This window comes from Pogona vitticeps, chromosome ZW-PAR (assembly GCF_051106095.1).
Source record: "Pogona vitticeps strain Pit_001003342236 chromosome ZW-PAR, PviZW2.1, whole genome shotgun sequence".
In the NCBI taxonomy this organism is placed as follows: domain Eukaryota; kingdom Metazoa; phylum Chordata; class Lepidosauria; order Squamata; family Agamidae; genus Pogona; species Pogona vitticeps.
The window spans coordinates 6,063,551-6,086,788 of NC_135800.1; the positions used below are offsets into that span (position 1 = coordinate 6,063,551).

At 51.2% G+C, this 23,238-nt stretch overlaps 2 protein-coding genes across 3 annotated transcripts; both read left to right on the top strand.

The window, feature by feature from the left end:
- The first annotated feature begins 977 nt into the window (after positions 1 to 977).
- On the top strand, positions 978 to 8,156 carry UAP1L1 (UDP-N-acetylglucosamine pyrophosphorylase 1 like 1). Its single transcript, XM_020793441.3, has 9 exons — positions 978 to 1,629; positions 1,928 to 2,132; positions 2,424 to 2,599; positions 2,883 to 3,055; positions 4,034 to 4,227; positions 5,339 to 5,479; positions 6,217 to 6,402; positions 7,089 to 7,155; positions 7,579 to 8,156. The coding sequence occupies exons 1-9, from the start codon at positions 1,311 to 1,313 to the stop codon at positions 7,663 to 7,665; spliced, it is 1,548 nt and encodes a 515-aa protein (XP_020649100.3). The 5' UTR covers positions 978 to 1,310; the 3' UTR covers positions 7,666 to 8,156.
- Positions 8,157 to 8,950: 794 nt separating this feature from the next.
- MAN1B1 (mannosidase alpha class 1B member 1) lies at positions 8,951 to 22,304 on the top strand. 2 transcript variants are annotated; one of them, XM_072984615.2, is made up of 13 exons: positions 8,951 to 9,243; positions 12,124 to 12,232; positions 12,843 to 12,970; positions 13,709 to 13,869; positions 14,086 to 14,195; positions 14,805 to 14,990; positions 15,562 to 15,710; positions 16,275 to 16,463; positions 17,332 to 17,522; positions 18,349 to 18,469; positions 18,865 to 19,062; positions 19,207 to 19,338; positions 20,222 to 22,304. In XM_072984615.2, the coding sequence occupies exons 1-13, from the start codon at positions 9,046 to 9,048 to the stop codon at positions 20,423 to 20,425; spliced, it is 2,076 nt and encodes a 691-aa protein (XP_072840716.2). In that variant the 5' UTR covers positions 8,951 to 9,045; the 3' UTR covers positions 20,426 to 22,304. The 2 variants fall into 2 exon arrangements, with proteins under 2 accessions (XP_072840716.2, XP_072840718.2); XM_072984617.2 differs by lacking the exon at positions 8,951 to 9,243 and adding an exon at positions 10,867 to 11,021.
- Positions 22,305 to 23,238: the final 934 nt, after the last annotated feature.

Below are 23,238 nucleotides of genomic sequence, written 5' to 3' on the forward strand. Positions count from 1 at the left end.
TCTTCTTCAATCCACCATTTAAAAAAATAACCAAGAAGGTTCATCCACAGTTCTAAACAATGGCCATGATATACATACTTATGTCTGTACCATGTGCATATATAAATTTATGAGAGTGACTTAAAAACCCAAAGTATTTCAACAAAACCTTTCTGATTGTAGTTCCTTCGGTCGCCCAATCAAAGCAGCTGGAAAACCACCAGGAAACTGTACTTTTACCAGACCAGCTGAAAAAGGCGGAAGCTGAAGCATTCGGGTTAAATACTTAACTGTTTGTTAGCCACTTTTATAAAAGTGTGCACATCTGTATCTGTGTGCATGGGTAAAGTTATGTGCTGCCAAGGTGGAAATGAATTATAGTGACCCAAACAGGGAATTAAAGATAAATGGAATATTTAAAGGGTAGTTTTGCCTGTTCCACTCTGCCCCATGAATTTCCATGGATTCGAGCCTGGTTTCCTGAACCCAGCACTTTATAATCCCGGTGTCTCCACCTGGCAGTTAAAACAGTATCTTTTTTTTCCCTACCTGGCCTGTTTTATTAAAGCTGTTTTTCAAATCTGGCTTTCAACGGGATTAATTCTCTAAAGTGTTTCTGAAAGGTTTTCACCTGGCTTGTGCTAGAAGGGGGGGGGGGAGAAAAACAGCTGATCAACACAGATCCTTCCTGCAGAAAAGAGGGGTGGGAGCAAAAAGCCCATCTTTGGGGGGGGGGCTGCATGAAACAGCTTGGGTGTTTAAAAAAGGTGGCTGCAACAAAAATATCTATCCGGTTCTTGGGAAGAAAGACCTGGAGGTTTTGAGCAGGATAAGCTCCTGGGGGGGGGGGTTTCTTTACGTCCTTTCTCAGGACAAGGATGACCCGTGAGCAGGGAGGGGGGCAGCCTAAGACGCGTGCAGGACATCGCAATGGGGTTAGGAGTGGGGTGGGGGTGAAGATCATCCGCCCCGCCTTTCCCGACTCCCGCTCCGCCTCGCTTCGGCTCCTTCTTTGTCCGGGCGAAGGGAAGCAAGCGGGGGCCGGGCAGAGGAGCGCGTGTCCCCGGGAGAGGCGGGCGCACGTCTGAACGCGGAGGAGGAGGAGGAAGAGGCGGAGGCCAACCAGCGAGGGGGGTGGAGAAGAGGCGACGGGCCAGCTGCGATCCTCCGCGATCCAGAAGCCTCTTAAGCAGGAAGGAAGGAACGTGGGAGGGAGCCTTGCGCGCTCTCCAGCCGGCGTCGGGGGAGCGCCTCTGGCTTCTCCTTCCCTCCCCTCTCTGGTTGTGTTTTTTCCTGCTCGCCACTTTTGGGCGACTCCTAGCCCCCGGGCGATGGCCCCGCTGGACGACGAGCCGGAGCTGCGGGCGGGCTTGGCGCGGGCCGGGCAGTCCCACTTGTTGCGCTTCTGGCCCCAGTTGGAGCCGGCGGAACGGGCGGCGCTGGCGGAGACGCTGCGGGCGCTGGGCGCCGAGGAGCTGGGGGCGCATTGTCGGCGAGCGGCCCAGACCTACGCCCGGGAGCAGCAGGAGGAGGAGGAGGCTGGCGGCCACCCGGAGGGGTTGGCCGGGCGCCTCCAGCCCGTCCCGCCCGAGTTCTTCGGCAGCGTGGCCCGGAGCGAACCCGCCACCCTGGAGCGCTGGGAGGAGGAAGGTGAGCGAGGCCGGGGGGGGGGGGAGATCAGAGATAAAGGGAACCCCTGACAACCCCCCCCCCCCAGCAGCAGCAGCAGCCCCCCTATTTTTAGTGGTGGAACCTCCTTGGCTCTACTTCCAGTGGTGGAACCTCCCGGAGCAGCGCAGTCTACCCCATGCCTTGACATTCCTAAAAAGGAGCTAGCCGATATTACTGGCTTTAATTGATTTTTCTCAGGCCAGGGTCCTATGCTTAGGACTTTCTTTTCCCTGACGGTTTCGAACCCTGGCGAAACCCTTCTCTGCTTTTCTTCCAGGCCTCCGCCAGATTTCCCAGGGCAAGGTGGCGGTGCTCCTCCTGGCCGGCGGGCAAGGCACCCGCTTGGGCGTGCCGTACCCAAAGGGCATGTACGATGTGGGGCTGCCCAGCCGCAAGACCCTCTACCAGCTCCAGGCGGAGCGGATTCGCCGCGTGGCGCAGCTGGCCGGCGAGAAATTCGGCACGTCGTGTAAAGTCCCCTGGTGGGTGGCGTGTGGCCCTGGGGGGGGGCTGAAGCTGATGGCGAGGGCTTGGAAAGAGAGCCCAGTGCAGGGCTGGGGGTGAGGTGGGGCATTTTCCCCTGAAGGTCTCAGTGGGTGCCCACCTGGGTCGACAGCAGTTGCTTGGCACAACCAGGCCTCGCCGGGTCAAAGCGCCACAGACTTTCCCGGAATTATGTGACCTTCTGCTGTCCCACCTCCAAGCTTTAGGACGGTGTCCTAAAAATGAAAGAAGGACACTGCCGGAAGTAACGACAGCTTTGCGGCCTCCAGGTACATCATGACGAGTGAGTTCACGCTGGGGCCGACCGAGGCGTTCTTTCGGGACCACGACTATTTTCACCTGGCCAAGTCGGACGTGGTCCTGTTTGAGCAGCGGATGCTCCCGGCCGTGACCTTCGACGGAAAGGCCATCCTGGACGGGAAGGGCAAGCTGGCCATGGCCCCAGGTAACCCTCCGGCTTCCCCTGGGGGTCTGGACCTTCCGTGGCACCGGGGGGCTGGGCGTGGGCATGCGCCGGAAAGAGTAACAGCGCTTTGCTCTTCAGCCCTGCTTCCTGGCAGCATCTGGTTGACACGTTTCGGAGTACAGTATTTGGGTGAAAATCGTAGCCAAAGAGACATCAAGCCATGTTTTCAATCGCCAGCATTTGTTTATTTATTCATTTGCGATGTCCAAGCTTTCCGCCAAAGGCGTTTTTTCTGTCTCGCTTTTTCCTTGTTGTGCCGCAGATGGGAACGGTGGTTTGTATCGCGCCCTGGCAGACAACAAGATCCTAGAAGACATGGAGCGTCGTGGCATCCGGTACATCCACGTCTACTGCGTGGACAACATCCTCGTCAAAATGGCGGACCCAGTCTTCGTTGGTTTTTGCGTCTCAAAAGGGGCCGACTGCGGTGCTAAGGTGAATGGGGACAGAAAATGGAGGTTGGGAGCCCGTGATCTCCTTTCAGCCAGGCCAGGAGGGTGCTGGAAGAGGGAAGGCAATCTGAACCTGCAGCCTCTCTCCGTGGGTTGGACTACAACTCCCATTGGCCACACTTTGGCCCGGCAGATACAACCCAACCTATTTCAAACAGGTTTCATGCTCTCGTGAAAATGAAGATTATAATGGGAAACCTGTTTAATTTGGGCAGCACCGGGCACTGCCCCAGAAGGCAGGCAGGCGGGATGATAGATGACAAACACTTGGTAATTAATGTACCGAAACAGCAGAGATATAGTTACAAAAGTTAACAGAAGGTGCACCGTTTCTGGGATCTATTGCATAGACTTTGATTCAACATACAGTGGTGCCTCGCATAACGATGTTAATTGGTTCCATTAAAAACATTGGTATGTGAAAACATCGCTAAGCGAAACACCATTTCCCATAGGAATGAACTGAAAACTGGTTAATCCGTTTCAATAGGAGCTTATTCAATTCATTTCAATGGTGAAAAAAAATCACCAAAAATTCAAAAAGACTCAGAATGAAGCCAAATTACTTTAATGAAGGTTTTATTAGGTGCACTAAGGATTCCAAGCATTTAAAACAGTTTTATACATTTTAGAATATTTTTAAAATAGCGAAAACAGGGCTGTCAAAAAAAAAACGTTAAGCGAAACAGGGGACCTAAAACTGTCATCGTTAAGTGAAGCAAGGTCCCAAACATCGTTATGTGAAAATCCCCCATAGGAAACATCGTTAGGTGAGGCGGCAAAATTTCCAGCAAAGGCCATCGTTATGCGAATTCATCGTTGAGCAAGGCACGCGTTAAGCGAGGCACCACTGTAGTATGCAAACATTGCAGATCGAACTCTCTCTCTTGGTCCTTCCTTTTTTTATGTTTGAGCGTCTCATCCCATCTGGGACTCGACCTCCCGAATTTTGTGTCTATAGGTAGTGGAGAAGGCCTACCCAACCGAGCCCGTTGGGGTGGTGTGTAGTGTCGATGGAGTGTACCAGGTGGTGGAGTACAGCGAGATCCCCTCGGAAGTGGCAGAGATGCGGAATCCAGACGGCCGCTTGACGTACAGCGCGGGTAATATCTGCAACCATTTCTTTACCTTGGACTTCCTACAGACCATAGCAGAGTAAGTCCCCTTGCCACCTGTCCTAGCTTCTCCTGTTCGGTTCTGGTTTCTGGGCTTAGAATGGCTGGATTTGAGAGTGATGCAGAAGTGGGGAGAAGGGGATACATTAGATGAGAACATGATTTTGAAAAGGGTCTTAACCCTGCATTTGAAACATACACCGGATCTCTGTGGTCAGGAGCTTAAAAATGGACTTTTTTTTCTAGTCCCAGGAAAAGTTTGAAAAAGTTTTTTGGGAATTGCAACTCAGAATGTCATCATCCACAACCCCTGTAGCTTCTCTTCTGTTTAATGTCTAGGCTGTTGTATATACTGTGTCTGAACCTGGGGCAGAAGGACCGTGAAGGAGAATGAGGGTGATTGATTTGATTTCCTGGAGCAGCTAGCATTTAACTTTATATACATTTAACTTTATACATATATTGTGACTGTAGATGATCACAATTCGTGGGTTTAACTGAGATATATTGATTTGATTTCCTCATGAGAACCTGGAGCAGCTAGCATTTAACTTTTTATATATAAATCACACATCACAAATTATGTACAGATAAAGCTGCAGAAGTGTCTGCTAAAAATGCAATTAGAAAAAAAGCAGCCGTCAAAGATTTTTGATTGATTTCTAGCGCCCGATGGTTTCATCACAGTAAGCCCCCCCTGCTGCTCTCATGAGGTCCCATAAGACCAAAGCCTGCCTTAAAATGTGGTAGAAAGGTAAAAAAATAAAAAGGTTACTTCAAGTTACTTCAAAACAATCTACACCCGTGATAGCATCGCTCAAATCATCCTCAAAATATTTCCAGGAAGCATCCAGCAATTTGCCAAAAATAAAGATGACAAGCCAGTTTGTAGGAATCACGTGACCCCTTCGTAGGTTGGAAGGCCCTTCTGTGCATGGAATACTCAGAGCCCTTAGTTTTCTGGACTACACCTCCTACAATCCCCCAGCCAGTGGGTGAAGGATCATGGGAGATGTAGTCTAACATGTCTCCCCATATGTGTACCAGCAAAAAACACCCTGGCAGTCAGACACCTTCTTGCCTAAGAAGCCCCTAAAAGGTTATAAAAGTTCCATGTTTTTGCTGATGGCTCTTCCATTCCCTCCCGGCAGGAAATTTGAGCCTCAGCTGAAATCCCACCTGGCCATCAAGAAGGTGCCCTTTGTGGACGAGGTGGGCAATCGGGTAAACCCGCTGAAACCCAATGGGATAAAGCTGGAGAAGTTTGTGTTTGATGTGTTCCAGTTTTCTAAGTTAGTGGCACATGTGTCTTCTCTTATTTCCCCTGTCTCTTCTTGATTCTTTTGCAAAATAATTTCTTTTTCTGTTCGTTTGGTGGGGTGGGTTTTAGAACCAAGGTGGGGGAGGCTTTCGGGGGGGGGCACTGTGTTGTCAGATCCTGATTCCCATCGGCCCCTGTGGATGTGGCTGAAAATCAAGGATGATGGAGATTGACATCATCCCCTTTTGGAAACAGCTCTTTCCATGGGGTTGCTGATCTGAGGAATCCCACTAATTTGGAAGGAGGCGGATCACACAGAGCAGCTAATAGGGCCGAGTGCTACCACGTTAGCTTTCTCTGTATTCCAAAATGTACCGTTGTCTTGATGGTTTCCTCTCGTATGCATAGGACTTGGGTAGGAACCTTCCAGCCGGGGGTTCAAGCACAGCCCTCTGAGCTTGTACAGACTGCCCATGCCCCCTTTTCCCGTAACGCTCCTTCTTTGTTGGCTTCTGCCCTTAAGGTCTGAAATGCATCTTCCGTATTGCCAGCAGGACTTGGTTTAAGCTAAAATAGGTCAATATTTTGGGTCCCATCCTTTTCTCCTTAAACTCAAGCCACCATCAGTACATTCCTTCCTCTCCCCCCCCCCCCAATTTTTTCCCCTAAAATTAAATTCAGCTCCTGGGCCCAACCGGGTATCCTGCCCTCGGTATAAGATTTGTGCATATTGCTGTTTTCAATTAGCATTTTCCCCTTTGGTGGCAGGAACTTTGTTGCCTTTGAAGTTCTGAGAGAGGAGGAATTTTCCCCTCTTAAAAACGCGGACCCAGCCAGCAAGGACACCCCCACCACTGCAAGGCGATCCCTCCTCTCCCAGCACTACCGTTGGGCCCAGAAGGCAGGGGCCAGGTTCATGGACAGCCAAGGCCATCCGATTCCTGAGATACAGAGGTGGGTATGACAATCCTGGACATGGCCCAAGGGATGGTGGGAAACGTAGTCCAGCCAAGAAGCCCGGAGGTGAATACGATGGTTGGAAAAGTGTGACTCTCGTGAGGTTGCTAGACTACAACACCCAGCGTTCATAACCGTTGGCTGGGGCTGATGGGACTTGCAATCCAGCATTATCTTCAGGGCCACGTTTTGCCCAGCTTTTTGCTCACTGGATTTTCAGTGTGCTGTGTTGCCGTCTGTCTGTCTACCAGGGTCTGTTTGTATCTCTAGTCGTTTCTCCTTTAATCTTGCCACAAATGAGTTTCTAGAATTATATGTGCCGGAGTTTTGGACACACAAAAGTGCAAGAAAAGTAAACACTAGTTGGTCTTACAATTGCTCCGTGACCTCTGTCCTAAATATATGACTAAGCTCTAAAGCTCCCTTCCAAATCCTTTTTTCCCTTTAAGCAGTCATGGCATAAACGCTTTAAAGTCAAATAACAGAACACAGAGATTTGGGGGTTCTGAGTTAGATGGGAGATCGTCCCTGATCCAGCATCCCTTTCTGTCTCAGATATGCTGGACCTGGTGGCAGGTTCTTGAGCGTTGTGGGGAGAACTCTTTTCACGTGCTCTGGTGCTACAGATAGCACACAGCATGCCTGCTGATAAAAGCTCATTGCATTTTTCTTTTTCTCTTTAGTTTATCCGGAGATGAAGAACCGCCTGCCGTGTGTGAGATTTCACCTCTAGTCTCCTACTTTGGGGAGGTGAGAGTACCCACAGATTTATGTATTGAATCTTTGGATGGATGGATGGATGGATGGATGGATGGATGGATGGATGGATGGATGGATGGATGGATGGATGGACATTTTATCAGTGGGAACATTCTCTAATAAAAGATTTCCAAAGAAATTAGAAATGTTTAGGGCCTGCTAATGTACAGTTCTGTGACTTTCATTCCTGTGTTAACACACCAGTGCCACTTGACCTGTTATTTGTCTTGTCATCAGGACTTGCGGGTGATGTTTAAATATACAGGTCATGTATTGGCATTCCAGTGTCTGTAGAAGTCCACTTTGATCCACCAAAGGTCACAATGAAATAAATCTGTTTGTCTTTAAAGCGCTACAATAAGTTGCCTCCCTCTTGCCCTGTGAATTGACATAATCATTTCTTTCTTTCTCCAGGATCTCGAACAATACCTGAATGCCAAAGAAGTCCAGTCGCCACTTCTTCTCGACGAAAGCCAAGCCGAAGCGCTCAGACAAGCATGAACGAAGGTGGACTGGCTGGGAAGATGGGCCTCCATTTATTTAAACAAACGGAGAAAATAATGGAGATGGGTGGTCTGATAACCAGCAGAAGGAACTGATTATGTTTACAGTAATACGAAGCCAAAGTCTTAATTCTGCCTAACTCTTTTTGTGTATGGCGGGTGAGGGTTTGCAACATAGCTAGATAGGAATGAGGTCTTTCTGCCGGGGTCTGTCTAATTAGCATTCTTTGCATTATAACCAGAAGGCTTGTGGATGAAACTAGAAATAGTTAACCAAGATAACGACCTGCCAGCGGCCATACAAGGGAATCTTCTTTTCCCAGCTGGGACCTTGAAGGAATCTTGGACTATGACCCCCCCTCATCCTCCCCCCTTTATCTCTCTTTCTCGCAAGTGCCTTTTGCTAGTATCGGATAATGCTGGAAAAGCATGGATGATTCTATCTTCCGTGTTCATCATTTTGACACATTAAAGTGCTTTTAAAAGTAAGGTTGGTGTTTTGTGCATGTTTTGCTGTGCAGAGGGGCTCTGCCCACCAGCTAATTAATGCAGGGTGCGTGTTGCATGCTCTTTTTGTCTGTGTGTGCAATAATTTGATGGCAGCTGGTTTTTTGGAAGAAGAGGCACCTAGCTTCCCAAGTGGAGTTTCCTAGAGAGCAGATTCTGGACGCCATTCCATGCTCTGAGCTGCGTTGCCCCAGTAGTGTGTGCAAGAGGAGCACACTTGGGTCCAGTCCTCCGAAAAAGACTTAAGATGTCAGGTCCATCCATTTTGTGATTGCACTGTAAAGGAAGTCACATTGCTTTGCTTTATTCAGCCCTGCTGCTGGGTTTTAATGATACGACCATATTAATTTTACAGCCACGGAGCCCCGAAAATATCTGGGTTGCAACTCAGTGTGTATATAAGACTGTTATAAAAGGACAGCAATATACACACACATAGTTGAATTGTCTAAATTTAATAAATAAATAAATAAATAAATAAAAGCACACACACATACATGTTTATTCATTTATTCAGGTATGTATGCCCCTTTCTGTATAAGGAGGCCTGAGGGTGGGGGTGCAATCAGTAATCACTGCTGAAATAATTCAACTTTTATTTATACATTTTTTACGCTGCTCCATCCTCGTTTCATTGAATTTATTTGCGCCCTTCTGCCCGTTGCTAAGCGAGGCCTAAAACAGGCGCTGTTGCTAGGGCGGGCCCTACAAAGTCTCCCCGGAGAGGGAGAGAGAGCGCACGGGTCCTGCGGAAGCAGCCGCTCTGCTCCCTCCTCTCTATGCCCAGGGCGGGAGCGAGGAAGAATCATGGCGGCCGGAGGAGGAGGGGAAGCTCGCCGCGGAGGCTCCTGAGGGACTGTTGCCCGCCGCCATGTACTCGGCTTCGCCGCCGCCTCCTGCTGCTGCCGCCGCGCCGCCGCCTCCTCCTCAGCCGCTCCTGCCGTCCGCTCGCCGGGACTTCATCTCGGTGACGCTGAGCCCCGCCGGAGGCTTCGAGGCGGCGGGAGGCGGCGGCGGCGGCGGCGGCTACAACAACGGCAAGGCCTGGCGGAGGCGCTCCTGCCTGCGGGTGAGCGAGTCGGGGGGAGGAGGAGGGGTAGAGCGGCGCGCCTGCGCCCCCTTGCGGGAGAGGCAAGAAGGGAGGGCGCGCCCTCTGCAGGCGGGGGTGGGAAGTGCAGCCATTCTGGCAGGAAGGGGCTTTGGGAGGGTGGGAAGGGGCAGGTTGAAATTCCCCCCCTCCAAGCCTTGAGGGGATTATGGGTGTTGGAGTTCTCAAAGGGCACCCAAGGAGGCTGCTCCAGCCCTCCCTGGCCATTGCATTGCCCCTCCTGTTGCATTGCCCTCCTGCTCCACCTGTTGGGTTGCTGCCTGGCTGGGCATTGAAATTGCTGTGCCTGTTGAGTCACTGCCCTCGTGGGCCCCTATAAAAGTTGCAGCCGTTGGGTTCTTACCCTGTTACATGTCTATGAAGTTTCTGCAAAAGCTGTACCCGTTGGATCGCAGCCCTTGCCCCCGCCTTACAGTTCTTGAAAAGCTGTACCTGTTGTGTTCCCGCCTTCTGATGCACCTGGAAAGCCGCAACAGCCGGCTGAATGAATGCTTTGGAGTTTTGTTGTTGGTGAGGTTTGTTATTATTGTGCTTGCTGACACTGGGCTAAAGGTGTGTTGTTCCTTTAAAATGGTGACATTATGGATGACACACATAAAGGGGTTTTTATTTTTGACTGTTACTCAGAGAATAGGGACAGAAAACACAAGACAAAAACAAACAACAGTGTTCTTCTTTGATTCAAAACGAAACAAAAATAACATCTGTCGGAATGGTTTTCAAGCCATAAGCCCTGAGTTTAAATTTAGATGCCTGGGGCTTTCCAGATGTTTTGGGACTGTGTTTCCCATCGAGGGCAAAGCCCTAAACCTCCCATCCTTGAAACAGCTGGTTGCACCTTGCCAGTTTTAGGCTGCTGCCTTTCACAATTCTGCCCCCTTTGTTTTATTCATGATTCGTTGCCTTTATCCTTGACTTTTCCTCCTCCAGCAAGGCCAGGGTGGTGTGTATATGGTCTGATTTCTCCCCAATTTTGTCTCGCAAGACGAGCCCTGCAAGGTAGACTACCCAGTTGAAACTTTGTAGTGTAGTGGAATTGGGAAGCTGGACCTCCCAAGTCTCAGGTCAGCCCCTTAAGTCCTACACCACATTGATTCTCAATATTTGCCCCCAGCACCTGCCTGGTCTCTGCAGGCAGAGGGCTCTGAACATGGAGATTTCTGTTCTACACTGCCTCCTCACAGCAAGTCAGAATGCAGGATGATCCTGTTGGATGAGGACGAGGGTCCTCTGTATGGTCTGGATCCTGTTCCCCATAGCAGCTGACCCACTGTCTCACAGGCAGCATGGAAAAGCTGTGGATGCTGCTCCCCAGCTATCCATACTCAGAGGTAGCCATCCTGCCTGTGGCCTATTTGGGACAAATCATCGGAAATCCTTCCCACAGCAGGGCTTCAAGAGCGGGCGATGGCTGCCAGCTTGGACGGCTTTGAAAGGGGGCCAGAGAAAGCGAGGGAGGCGAGAGGCAAAAGGTTTGCTCCGCAGGCAGCTTGTGTACACCCTCCGCGGCAGCAGGTGCGTCCCCCTCTCAAAGGGTCAGATGCTGCGCCTCTCTTTCGCCTCCCCCCGCAAACCCTCCCCAAGGGAGACGGCAGGCCTCCTCGCCCCCTCGAAAAGTCGAAACACCGAGCAGCAGCTAAGTGGCGGCTGTTTGCTTTGGGGACCGCCTCTGAGCCACAATCGCGGAGGAGTGGGCAGAGTCGCAGGGAGGCCTGGGGACAGAACGGATGAATCAGGCAGTGCGTAAGAACAGTCACGCTTTTCTTTAAATTATTGTTGTTATTAAGGCAGGAGCGAAGGCTGGCAGCACCGAGAGTACAAGGCAACTGCTCTCTCTCTCTCTCTCTCTCTCTCTCTCTGTGTGTGTGTGTCTCTCTCTGTGTGTGTAGGTGTCTCAGATATGACTGTTGTGTTCCTTGAGCCTACAGAAGGCTTGGGTAGATTTTCAGGCTTGTAGGATCAACAGAGGTGTGTGTGTTGTTGTTGTTTTTAAGTACTGTTCTAAGGTCTTTCATTTTCGGCCACCGGCATTTGAACCTTTGGCACACCTCAATTCTCAAGAGATAAGGGTCAGTATAACGTCTACATTCCAAGCACAAGAACCAAGGGCTGAGAATGAACACAGGCTTCAGAGGAACAAAACAAAGTCCATTTTGGGATTTAAAAGGTCCCCTTTAGTCTGCCTCTGTTGCATTTAAAATGGTCTATTTACTGCTGAGCTGAATCATGCCCTTTGTGTTCCTGTATAAAACCTACCAGTCCATCAGTAGTTATGCTGGCTGTGTGTGTTGAGCCTCCCCAACCAAATGCAGTTTACCTGTCAGCTACCAAGTTCTGAGACATCCTACAATAAGGTCAGTTTGGCTTCTTGATCTGCTTGTGAGCAACCTGAGGATGTCTTGCTGAACATGGGGAGAGAGAACAGGACCAGCAGTCTGATCCAACCTGAAGTCTTTTATGCTTCCCCCCTCCCAATGCCCTCCTTTGTTCCTGATCATCGTCCCCCCAATGCACCGCATTCGCAGTGTCTGTAGATGTGCTGGCTTGCCCTCTTTTCTTTCTCAGCCTCCCAAGCAGCTAAATCCTTTCTGGCAGGGTTTTGTGTGTGTGTGTGCGCGCGTGCTGTAAAATGCCACGTATGTTAAAGAAACGCTGTGTAAATTATCAGAGCGGAACACGTCTTCCTGCCTCTCGTATCTGGCCTGCGAGAAGAGAAACGGAGTACCAGCCTGGCAGCTTTGAGCAACAGCTTGTGAGAGCTCATGACAGCCACCTCTCGTGTATCGGTGTGTTTCACCTGACAGACTAAAGATATTTGGTACGATGTTGTTTCGTTGTCAGAAATGGAAGCAGCTGTCCCGTCTCCAGCGGAGTGTGATCCTCTTCACGTTTGCCTTCCTGGCCGTCTGCGGAGTCATCACTTACGCGAACATGGCCGAACCCTGGAAAAGTAGGTCTCTTTTCGTGTGCTGCCGTTATTACCAAAGGCCTGGAGTCGCTGGTGGTTTTCAAAGCACTAACAGCGCCCAGTTCTCTGTGTAATGTTTGTGCAGAAGGAAGCCCTGTAGAGTTCAGTGGGTCTCACTGCCAGGTATAGGAAGGCAGCCTGTAGTACTTAATGGAAGCCCCTCGGGACAGAGACTTCTCCTGGGCCTTTCTGATAGGTGGCTTCATATATCAATAAGAGGGGTGCTGAACCAGCAATGAGGGAAAGTGGAATCAGCACCATGAAATTTAGGGCACCCACTTCCATCCGCTTCAGGAGGCTTTCTGTTATTGCCATACAAGTTAAACTACTAACGCTGGCCCCAGTTTTTCAGGCTGGATTGTATCAAAGCTCTCAAGCATATATCCCTGGCTGCCAGTTTTGGGGTGCTGGAAACAGAACCATTTGATAGAAAAGTCAACCCTTTTGATTCCAGTGGCTCCCTCCCCTCCCCTTCTCCCTTCTCAAAGCCCATGACTGTCAGTCCGTGGATGAGCTCCTTACGCACACTCTGCCTCTAATTTCATGGCATTGCATCAGGTAGTGTTCACCGCTGGTGTTTTTCTCCCCACAGGTACCAGCAACAGATCTATGGAGGGACTGAAGGCCGACTTGGAGATCCCCGGGTTGAATCCGGCAAACCAGGCCATTCTCCCCATACCCCAAAAAGCCGACACCAACCCGGGAGACGTCTCGCTTCAAGTAATTGCTCCCCCTGCCTCCACGAGGGCTTTAGTTACTACCATTTGTTAGATCAGGACGTTTGCCTGCTGCATGACGCTGTTCCTTATCCACTGCCTGCTCCTTATTACTGATGAGTTAACATCTTCCCAGTTTTCCTTGTAGAAGGGAAACCGTTTTTTTCTAATAAACGCTGATCCTCCAGCAAGTTCAACGAAAAGTCTTGCAGTGCCCTATAAAAAGTTTTGGTCCTGAAGGAACCTACTGGTCTCCTCGTTGGTTTCACCACAATAGACTCGCGCGGCTTTTACTCTCCCAGAAATAAGGAAGCCCCTGGACTAGCAAAGGGCCGTGCCCTGGGAGTCAGAATATAAAACGGAATCTTTCCCCTGCATGGTTGGCAGAAGGGAGCTTTCCTCTTATTTCATGTGCTGGGCGCCTTGTTTTGACATCCCTTGTTTTGCCGACTCTCTCACTTGAGTCTTGGAAGCATTTTTTACTGGGGCACCCCAGATCCCCTAGCCAGTATTAGGAACCGGGGGGGGGCACACGGTGGGGGTCTTTTGAGCAGATTATCTGTTAGCTAGGGACCTGGCACTCTAAAAGTAAGGGTGGGGGCGAGAAAAAAAACGGTGTGTTCCTTGCTTGCCTGCCATTTTTCCCTATTAAAGCAAGGAAGCGTGTGGCTCTTTAAATGAGTCTACTTGATCAAATCCTGCTTTTGCAGACAGGCTTTTTTGTCGTTCTTCCTTTCCTCAGAAACCTCCAAGGCTTCCTCCTGTCCGGTGGGGGCCTCCTAACCTGCAGATCAGAGCCCCCCAGAGAGAGACGAGGGTGCAGTCAGAAGACAGAGCGGTTGACGCTGAGGAACGGCCTGGCCAGACCGATAAGGGACTCAAAACGGAGAAGCCTGTCATCAGGTAGTGGGGGCTGAAAGAGGTTCAGATTTTCCCAAAGTGGGGAAGAGATTTTAAAGTTTGGGCAAGATTTAAACCCTTGCAGAGTTCTCCTCTTCTGTTTGAGGAGCAGCTCTGCAAAGCTCAAAGCTTGGGAGAGAAAAAAAAAGCCAGATTCCACATCTCCGGCCAGCCGGTGTAACGAATGTCGGTCTGACTGGAGCCATTCCCCTTTTGCAGCTGGAGAGGAGCCATGATTGAGCCTGATCAGAGCCCGGAGCCGCCTTCCCACCAAGGGAAGGATCCTGGCAAGCCTATCCTGGTGGAACCTGAAGACCAGAAAGAGCCAGGTGAGGGTGGGGCCTGCATGCCAACGCCTCTCCCTCTTCCCTTTCCCTCTGCGTTCAGCTTCCGTGAGGCAGATTCTTATCCCCACTGGGCAGCCAATCTGAATGGACTATAGAGCCCATCATCCCCCAAGCAACACAGACTGACTATGATGGGAGAGGTAGTTCCATGCATCTGGAAAGTGGTAGTTTTTTTTTAACCCCTCAGCTGTTTAGTTCTAGGGCCCTTTCTTTTTAGAGTGCTACTGCTGAACTTTGGAGTTGTTCTAGACTCTTTCCCAAATGTTTCCTGTTGTTTTAGATTCTTTTCACATTTTGTTATCCTTTGTGCCTTGCCCTAAAATCCTGCAGTGTAGCATGGTTAGAAATATTTCAATAATTAGATAGCGAAAGTAAAAAAAAAAGAGCAGCAGATGGATGCATGTCGGAGGCACCCATTGAGTCCAGATACGTTGGTGGGTGTGCTCATTTGGGCTTCCTTTCTCCTCCCCCCCTTTAGCAAAGACACACGGTGATCCTCCTCCCTTTGGGGCTAAACTGATGTCCAGAGGGCCCCTTGGGGGATCAGCGTCACTGCCCTGCCAAGGCCAAACTCTGGTCTCCTGTTCTTAGTGCCCCTGAACGAGCGCCAGGTGGCTGTGATCGAGGCTTTCCGCCATGCCTGGAAAGGGTACAAGGAGTTCGCGTGGGGCCACGATGAGCTGAAGCCCATCTCCAAGTCCTTCAACGAGTGGTTCGGCCTGGGACTGACCATCATCGACGCCCTGGACACCATGTGGATCCTAGGCTTGAAGGAAGGTCTGCCTGGCTTTCTCTCTGATTGTCGCTTTGGGATGCGTTTCCACTGTTCTCCTGGTGACTTCTCCGGTGGAGGCTAAAGTGTCCTCCTCCTGGTGCTTCCACAGTTCAGGGGCCACCACAGAGAAAGGCCCTGTCTCTTATCCTTCCATAGCTGGGAGGCAGAGAAGGACACCTGTTTCAGCTCCCAGGGTGCTAAATCTGTCCAGGGTGGGCCCACTTCCCGCTGGAGGCTTTACTGGCCATGAGCTGCCTCAGTTCATCAGGAGGGCTTCTTTTTCTGCCCTGCACCTCTTCTGCTCAGGAAGTTCCTCTCCTCCTGGCAGTTGTTTCAGGACCAGCCCTTCGCGCGCTACCATGTCAACAAAGCTTTTCCTGCCTAAACCATCTCCCTCCCGCCTGTTCTCACAAGTGCTGAACTTTCAGACATTCTTCCTCTTCTCTCCCCATCGCTCATTCCTTGTGTGTCACAGGAATGCACGCTTTCTGGAGTCTCCTCCAAGCCCCACCAAAACAAAAAACGTAAAACGAGGGTGCGCTGTTAATCTCTAGCTTTCTTCCCTGACAATAGAGTTTGAGGACGCCAGGAAGTGGGTCGCCACCGAGCTCAGGTTTGATAAGAACGTGGACGTCAACCTCTTTGAGAGTGCCATTCGCATCCTGGGGGGCCTGCTGAGCACCTACCACTTATCGGGGGACAGTCTATTCCTCGAAAAAGCTGTAAGTGATCCTTGCTTAATCGTGGTCCTACGATAGGGTTCGCTTTCCCCGAAAACCCTGTTTCCAGCACAACTGTTTCCCAGATCATCAGAGACTCACCAGGAAGTCTTTCTCAGCACCTTGTAAGGATGGGAGAAGAGGGTTTTCCTCGAAGCGAGGGCGGGCCAACCCCCACCCATCTCCCGCCATGTTTTGCATGCATTCTTCAACGCACGTAGAGTCACGGAAAGATTCAGCGGGTTTGGCCTCACTGACCTGAAGCATGCCCCAGAATCTTTTATAATGCAAGGATGGTTGTGTTTTTTTCCCCCCTTTGGAAAACATTTCCTGGAAAAGTACAATGCTAAGTTGGAAAGCTTGGAAGCTAATTTGTGTGAACGAGTGTGTGGGACAGACCTCCCCCCCGCCCCGCATGAAGCACTGAGATCAGTCTTAGAAGAGCTTGTAATTGTTGTCATTCTTTCTCACAGTTTCTAAACACTGTTCTTGCCTCTGCTTCCCTCTCGCTCCTTCCTCCTCCTTCTCCTCCTCACCCCATCATGTCGCACCTTCCTGGCTGTTTAGAAAGACATCGGGAGCAGGCTCATGCCGGCCTTCAACACCCCTTCGAAGATTCCCTTTTCAGATGTCAACATTGGCCGGGGCACGGCCCACCCGCCCCGATGGACCTCCGACAGCACTGTGGCCGAAGTGACCAGCATCCAGCTGGAGTTCAGAGAGCTCTCGCGACTGACAGGGGAAGCGAAATACAAGGTATTCCTGGGGGTGGAGCCCCCGCTCAACTCTCGACTCTCCTCCTCCGGTGTGCTGCCCTCTCGCGCAGCCCTCAGGCCTCCAAGCAGCTGAAGCATTAGCCTCAGACATGCACTGTCCAGCCATAAAGGCTCCTCTTAATGGCTCGTGGATGGTTCAAAGTAGGCTGGACTGTCCCAAGTGAAAACAGCCTAAAAAAGTTATCTTCTTTTTTTTTACTACAGGATGGGGGATTCTGGGAGATGTAGTTCAGGAAGCAACCGTGCAAAGTTTTCGGGAAGCCCTCCACCTAGCCTGTTGTAAGCCATTCCCAAACCGTGGAGCCACCCCCAGGAGAACTGCTGGATAGCTCAGTGGTTTAAGGCATCTGGCTGCAGAGCCAGAAGTTAGGGGTTTGATTCCCCCATGGGGCCTCTTGATGATCCATAGGGTCTCCCCTCCAGCTCTGCAGCTTGAAGATGATGATGATGATGAAGAAGAAAAAGTCCCTTTATCTTTTGCTCACCCACCTTTTATGGGAGGGGTAACCACAAGAGCCCTCCACGACTGATCCTAAGGAGAAAGATGCCTCGCCAGAGTCCGTTTGACATCCTTGCTAATGGGGTCCTCCTGTTTCAAAGACGGCCTGCCTCTCAGGGCCCTCTCACCGGGGTCAAATCAAAAGAGGGGGAGGATGGCCCTCAAAGGCTGAGAGGGCCCAGCTGGTGTTCCCAGGACAAACCCAGGGCAGAACAGTTGTTGATGTTGTGTTACATGATTTTGAAACTCGGAAACTGATGCTTGGCTTGCCCGCTTTGTGGTTTTTCCCTCGGAGGAGGGTAGTGCCCCCCCCAAGAGACTCTCCTGTTTGTTCTCTTTGCCCCCGCAGGATGCTGTCGACCGGGTGATGAAACACGTCCACACTCTTGCCGGCAAGAACGACGGCCTGGTGCCCATGTTTATCAACACCAACAGCGGGCAGTTCACCCACCTGGGTGTCTACACGCTCGGCGCCCGCGCAGACAGCTACTACGAGTACTTGCTGAAGCAGTGGATCCAGGGAGGCAAGAAGGAAGACGAGTCAGTGGGCTTCTCTCTGCTCCCCCTCTGCCCCCAACCTTTGCCTTTCTAGAAGTTGACAGATTGAACTTAACCCTGGGGGAGCGGGTTGGAGGGGGCACTTCCTGTGGCTTCCTAAAGGAGCCGTCCCCCCCCTCCCCACCCTCTGTGTCTCAGCCTTTTGCCACAGGCATGCTAGGTGGTGTAAAGGCAGGGCGGCGAAATAACCAAGTGTGGGTCGCAATGGTCCCTCTCATCCTTTGGCACTTTTAAGGCCACGTAGCTTTCAGCCTGGTTTGTGAGTCAGACAGAGCCGAGCTTGAGTACACACCCGTTATTTATACCCCATGCTGGAACAGGCGAGGAGGCGGAGGTAGAATAGAAATGTGTAATTATCAGACTGCAGATGTTGATACTTAGGTTTGCAGTGAACATTTTACGGGGGGGGGGGTGTTGGTGGTTGGGAGGCAAGAAGGACGTCCTGGCGTTGGTTAAACAGATTCACGCAGGGAGGAGGATGAAAGCGTGCAAGGCAAGAGTGCCGTGTCTTAGGTGATGAAATGTTCAGGTTGGGAATAGACACGACAAAATGGTAGGTCATGAAGTGAGCTGAAACACCCTGCCCGTGAAGCAAACTAAAGTTGCCTTTTAATGCTGGGATCTCTGCGAGGAGAGATGCGAGGAGATCTCCCAGGACATAGAACCTGACCTGAGGCCATAAGCGCCGTGGCATTCGAAAGCGCGCATTTTTTTTCCGGAACCATAGCGTCCCTGACTTCTGCTAAGCACTGAGGGCGAATGTAAAAAAAAAAGCGGTCTTAACCACCTGCGTTTTTTTGAATGGCAGGCTTCTGGAGGACTACGTCAAGGGCATCGAAGGGGTGAAGATGCACCTTCTCCGGAAATCCCAGCCCAAAGGGCTGACGTTTGTTGGGGAGCTGGCCCATGGTCGCTTCAGTAATAAAATGGTAGGCTCCATTTTTTTAAAGGTATGGGGTAGGGGACTGGGACAGGGAGAAAGCCGTGGGGAAAAGATGGGGCTGAGGTTTGTCTGCACTGTTCCTCTACGCTCCCCTTCCTTTTAAAAAATCTCTATCATGGTTCTGAGATCATGTATGCCCTTACCTTGTTCAGCAAAGCCTGCCTGCAGGGTACTGAGGGCAGGGCAGCAAACAAGCACCAGAAGCTGAGCAGGTTTGCCTAGCAGTGCCCAATGTGAATGGATTGTACAGCCGGGGTGTGCGTCCGTGTGTGTTTCCCAAAATCTGAGGTTCTGCACCAAAAGAGCGGAGGCTCCGCCTCAGCCGAGGAGTCAACACGAAAAGGCCCCTTGCCAAGCCCTTTTCTGTCTGCCCTTGCGCAGGATCACCTGGTCTGCTTCTTGCCGGGAGCCCTGGCTTTGGGGGCCCACAACGGGCTTCCGGCGGATCACATGACCTTGGCGGCAGAGCTGGCCGAAACCTGCTATCAGATGTACGCCCAGGTCGAGACAGGCCTGAGCCCGGAGATTGTCCACTTCAACATGCACGCGCAGAAGGGCCGGAAGGATATCGAGATAAAGGTGAGCCCTTCAGCAGGTGCACTCAAGACTGGAAGAAGGGGCCTGGAGATGGGTGGGCAGAACCTGTGCTGGGCTCAAGATTTGGCCCAAGGTGCTGCTTCTGGTGTCCTCTCCAGGTCTCACCTTCTTTCTCCCTGTCTCCAGACTGCAGACCGACATAACCTCCTGCGCCCTGAGACCGTGGAGAGCCTTTTCTACCTGTATCGATTCACGGGCGATAAGAAGTACCAGGACTGGGGCTGGGAGATCCTGCAAAGCTTCAATCAATACACACGGGTAAAACTGGCCTCGGGGCTGCCGGGGGAAAGTCCTCTCGGCTTTCCTGTCCTTTCCCACCTGGCAGGAGTACTCCAGGGTGGAGATAGTGCGTGTGTTTGTGTGTTGACTAAATCAGCAATGAAAAGGATAGTTACTTATTCCACTGCTGCTTAGTCCTAGCCAAGTGGAACCTCCAGGTTAGAGTCAGTCTACCTTAGAAGTCTCTCTCTCTTTTCCTTTCTCGCTTACACTTTCATGCACTTTTCCAGCTCACATTAGCTTTTCCAAGTGGTTCACATCGAACCATGGCAGTCAGGTGCAACAATTGAAACCAAGTGATAAGGGAACTAATGGAACTTTCCAACAGAAGGGGAGCTCTTTATACAGTGGTGCCTCGCTTTACGATTGCCGCGCATTACGACGAAACCGCATTATGACGATCTTTTTGCGATCGCAATTGCGATTGCCAAAATGATGGTCTAAACGGGGCTTTTCCGCTTTGTGATGATCGGTTCCCTGCTTCGGGAACCGATTCTTCGCAAAATGACGATTTTAAAACAGCTGATTGGAGGTTTCAAAATGGCCGCTGGGTAAACAAAATGGCTCCCTGCTGTTTTCTGGGATGGATTCCTCGCAAGACAGGCAGCGAAAACGGCTGCCCTGTGGAGGATCTTCGCTGGAGTGTGAGTTTTGACCCCATTGGAATGCATTGGTTTCAGTGGGGTTTTTTTTCGCATTACGATGTTTTTGCTTAACGGCAATTTTCCTGGAACGGATTATCACAGTTAAGCGAGCCACCACTGTATTGACATGTGCACAGTCTAGTTACATGCACAAGGAGCATTTCCCTTCCTGTGTTGTTGTTCACACACATCTCTGCTCCTCGGACTCTCCTTTCCAGGTCTCAACGGGCGGCTACACGTCCATCAACAACGTCCAGAACCCCAGCAACCCTGAGCCAAGAGACAAGATGGAGAGCTTCTTCCTGGGAGAGACCCTCAAGTACCTTTTCTTGCTCTTCTCGGACGACGTGAACTTGATAAACCTCGACAGATACGTCTTCAACACGGAGGCTCACCCTTTTCCTATCTGGCCATCGGCATAAATGGCAGCTGAGGTCCATCCACCCCATGGCCAGTCTCAAATCGTGTCTCCACCTGTTGGGCTGTGTAGAATAGTACGGTATCTCTCCTTGCCAGTCAGAAATTAATCAGAAAGGGAGCCTGGATTACTTCAGGGGAAATCTTCAGCCTGGAATCTGTGCACACACACACACTCACGCACAGGTCTCACCTCCCCCTCCTCACCAGGACACAGATGCCCATGACAGAGCTGGGCAAGCAGTAGTTAATGGCTGGGCCAAGCCTTCACTGGCAGAGAGGAGAAGGTAGGAGCCCCAGCGAGATCCACTGTGTGGTGGCAGCTTTAGCCCACGTCAAAGCCCTCCTCTTGGCAAAGCCAGCCCAGACGTCCCCGGATCCATGAGTGCATGATTCTGTCAGATGTTCCTGCGCCGTTTCTGGATGGTTGAGGCAAAAGAGGAGCGGCCCGCAGGTTCCCTTAGTTTAAAACGTAGGCTCTCCACGGGATTGCTGATGGCCTTTGCCACCGGCAGAACAGCAGCAACGAAAAATGTCTCCCCTTTTAAGCAGTGTTACCTCTGGGTGGTGTCTCAGTTTTGACGGAGCCATCTTAAAAAAAATGGTGTGGGGGTTTGTCACCGGTTGTGCGTCGTAGGGACGCCAAGTGTCGAAGTTGCTGGTTTGGGTGGGGAGCAGCGTAGGTGTGCTGCGATATAGCTGTGTATTTCTCTCCCCACTGCAACCTGGCTGCCCTTTACACGTCTGCAGAAATGCAGGAAGACAATGTGAAGATTCCTATTCCCTCAAAGAAAAAACAGAGGGAAGGCTATTTACAAAGGATTTTCTCTACGTATAATATAAATAATGTTTTGGCTCAGGTAATTGGACTGAAAGCTGCTTCCTGAGGTCACCGGAGACCGGAATAATGATAGGTCACCACCGTTTCCTCCTCCGGATCAGGACTCATGTCTGAAATGAATGAGGTGGCTGGCTTTGCCATTGTATTGTGTTGATCCAGCTAGATCTTCTCTCTCGCTCTCTCTAAAGGAGAGTTTTTGTCTTGTGTCTCGAGCATTTTGTGCGTCCCGTTTCTGTGATGGGGTCAAAGAGGCATTTTCTCCGCAGGAGAGTCAGTCATGCCTGTGTCGGAGAACGAATTCGTTCAGGGCACCGATCCATTTCCCCTCAGGCAGCCTTATATAGACCTGGAGGTATAAGGACTCAAGAGAACAGCCTGGTGTCTTTTAAAAGGCCTGCCAACGCCCAAGGAGGGGGGGGGCGAGCTCTCCGTTGATCGAAGTGAGCCGAGATGTTGAGGATTTGATGGTGGTGGTGGGGAGTAATTTGAAGGATGTGGCAGGTTTGCTGGTTGTTACGTGGCTGTGTAACGGAATTCGTCTCGGATGTTTTTGTGATGTGCTGGTGCTCATCTTGTACGGTTAGTCGGAACTGGTAACAGAGCTGTGTGCAATAACGGGGCTGCAGGAAGAACACGAGTGGCGGCTGGTTTTTCCTTCTCCCTAAAACTTTGTGTCTGGACCTTTTGGTTGGGCGGCCTTCCCTCCTCGTACAGTCACTTCCGTCGGGTTCTTCAGAGGATCCCTTTCCAAAAAGTCCATCCGTCTTGTCTGTCTGTGCTTTTCTGTCTCCAGGCGCTTCTGCCTGCATAGCCGGGCTTCCTCCTCCCACTTCTGATGTCCTGCTTGTGAGCTCTTGTGTTTTCTCCTCCTCGTCTAGCTCTTCGTTTGTGTCGCTGCCAAGGGGAAGCCCTCCTTGAGCAGGAGGGGGCACAGCCTCCAAGGGGGGAGGCGCTGGCCTCTTTTACTCACGCCTTTTTGTAGCTTGTTGTGGATTTTCTCAGCCTGCGTCCTTTCTATTTGTGAAGTTGGGCCGCCCATCAAACGTGTATTGGGACCACTGGGGTAGGACGCGGTTTTTAAATAAATGGGGAGCGGGGGGGAGGGGGCTTGGGAATCAGCAGGATGTTGGCGTAGACTCAGCCTCTTGCAAAGTGGGGGAGCCACATCAGAGAGCTGTGCTCGGGTGGACATGGGGCAACTGGAAGCTGCCTATCCCTTATTTTCAGGGACCCCCCCCCCGTAGGGTGGACACTGTCACTCTGGCACGGCAGGTCATCAAAGATGCCTTTTGTCTGAGAGCATCTTCAGCCTTGATATCCAAAAAGTCAAGCTTTTGGAGCTGACAAGGTTGGCGTGGCTGCTTGAGCCGTCCACGAGCACATGGTACCTAGGGCTGGTGGAATGGTGAACCCCCAAAGCCCACCGGGGTCTGGTCGTCCCTGCTGCCAACATGATCAGTCATGGCAATTCTTCCCTCCTCCCAAGAAGCACAGGGATAGTGACGCTGGCTCTGCCTTGCCGCAGTGTGGTTAGGATTCGGGGGGGAAGAGCCTACAAGTGTCCGAAGTGCAATAGAAGTTCTAATGATTATGTACGCTCCGCGTCCTCCTCCTCCTGTAACTGTGGACTTTCAGAGAAACGCCTTGCATGCCCTTTTCTTTCGACCGATATCTCTTTGTACCCCGGCTGGTTTGACGGGGCCACAAAAGCATCAATGGAACAAAGAGTGGTTTTCTGTGTCTTCTGTTTCCCCTTCCTTTCCTCCCTCACCCCCCCCTCCCCAAGCTGTGTACTTTGCCCTCTGGAATTTAAAAGCCATACTCTCTAAGCTGGACAATTGCCCTGTTGCTGGGAGGCCTACGCTTTCGTTTGAACCGGTGCCTTCTGCGTCCAAAGGGAAGCAGGGTGGGCAGCTGCTGGAGCACAGAAGCAGGGGTTTCCATCTGCAGGCGGGCGGAAGCCAAGCCTCAGTAAAA

Excerpts from the sequence above, each read along its gene's own strand:
- UAP1L1 (XM_020793441.3), top strand. The coding sequence starts at position 1,311 with ATGGCCCCGCTGGACGACGAGCCGGAGCTGCGGGCGGGCTTGGCGCGG. Across the intron at positions 1,630-1,927 it reads GGAGCGCTGGGAGGAGGAAG|GCCTCCGCCAGATTTCCCAG; the intron begins GTGAGCGAGGCC and ends CTTTTCTTCCAG. Across the intron at positions 6,403-7,088 it reads CCGATTCCTGAGATACAGAG|TTTATCCGGAGATGAAGAAC; the intron begins GTGGGTATGACA and ends TTTTCTCTTTAG.
- MAN1B1 (XM_072984615.2), top strand. The coding sequence starts at position 9,046 with ATGTACTCGGCTTCGCCGCCGCCTCCTGCTGCTGCCGCCGCGCCGCCG. Across the intron at positions 9,244-12,123 it reads GGAGGCGCTCCTGCCTGCGG|AAATGGAAGCAGCTGTCCCG; the intron begins GTGAGCGAGTCG and ends TTTCGTTGTCAG. Across the intron at positions 18,470-18,864 it reads GTCGCTTCAGTAATAAAATG|GATCACCTGGTCTGCTTCTT; the intron begins GTAGGCTCCATT and ends GCCCTTGCGCAG.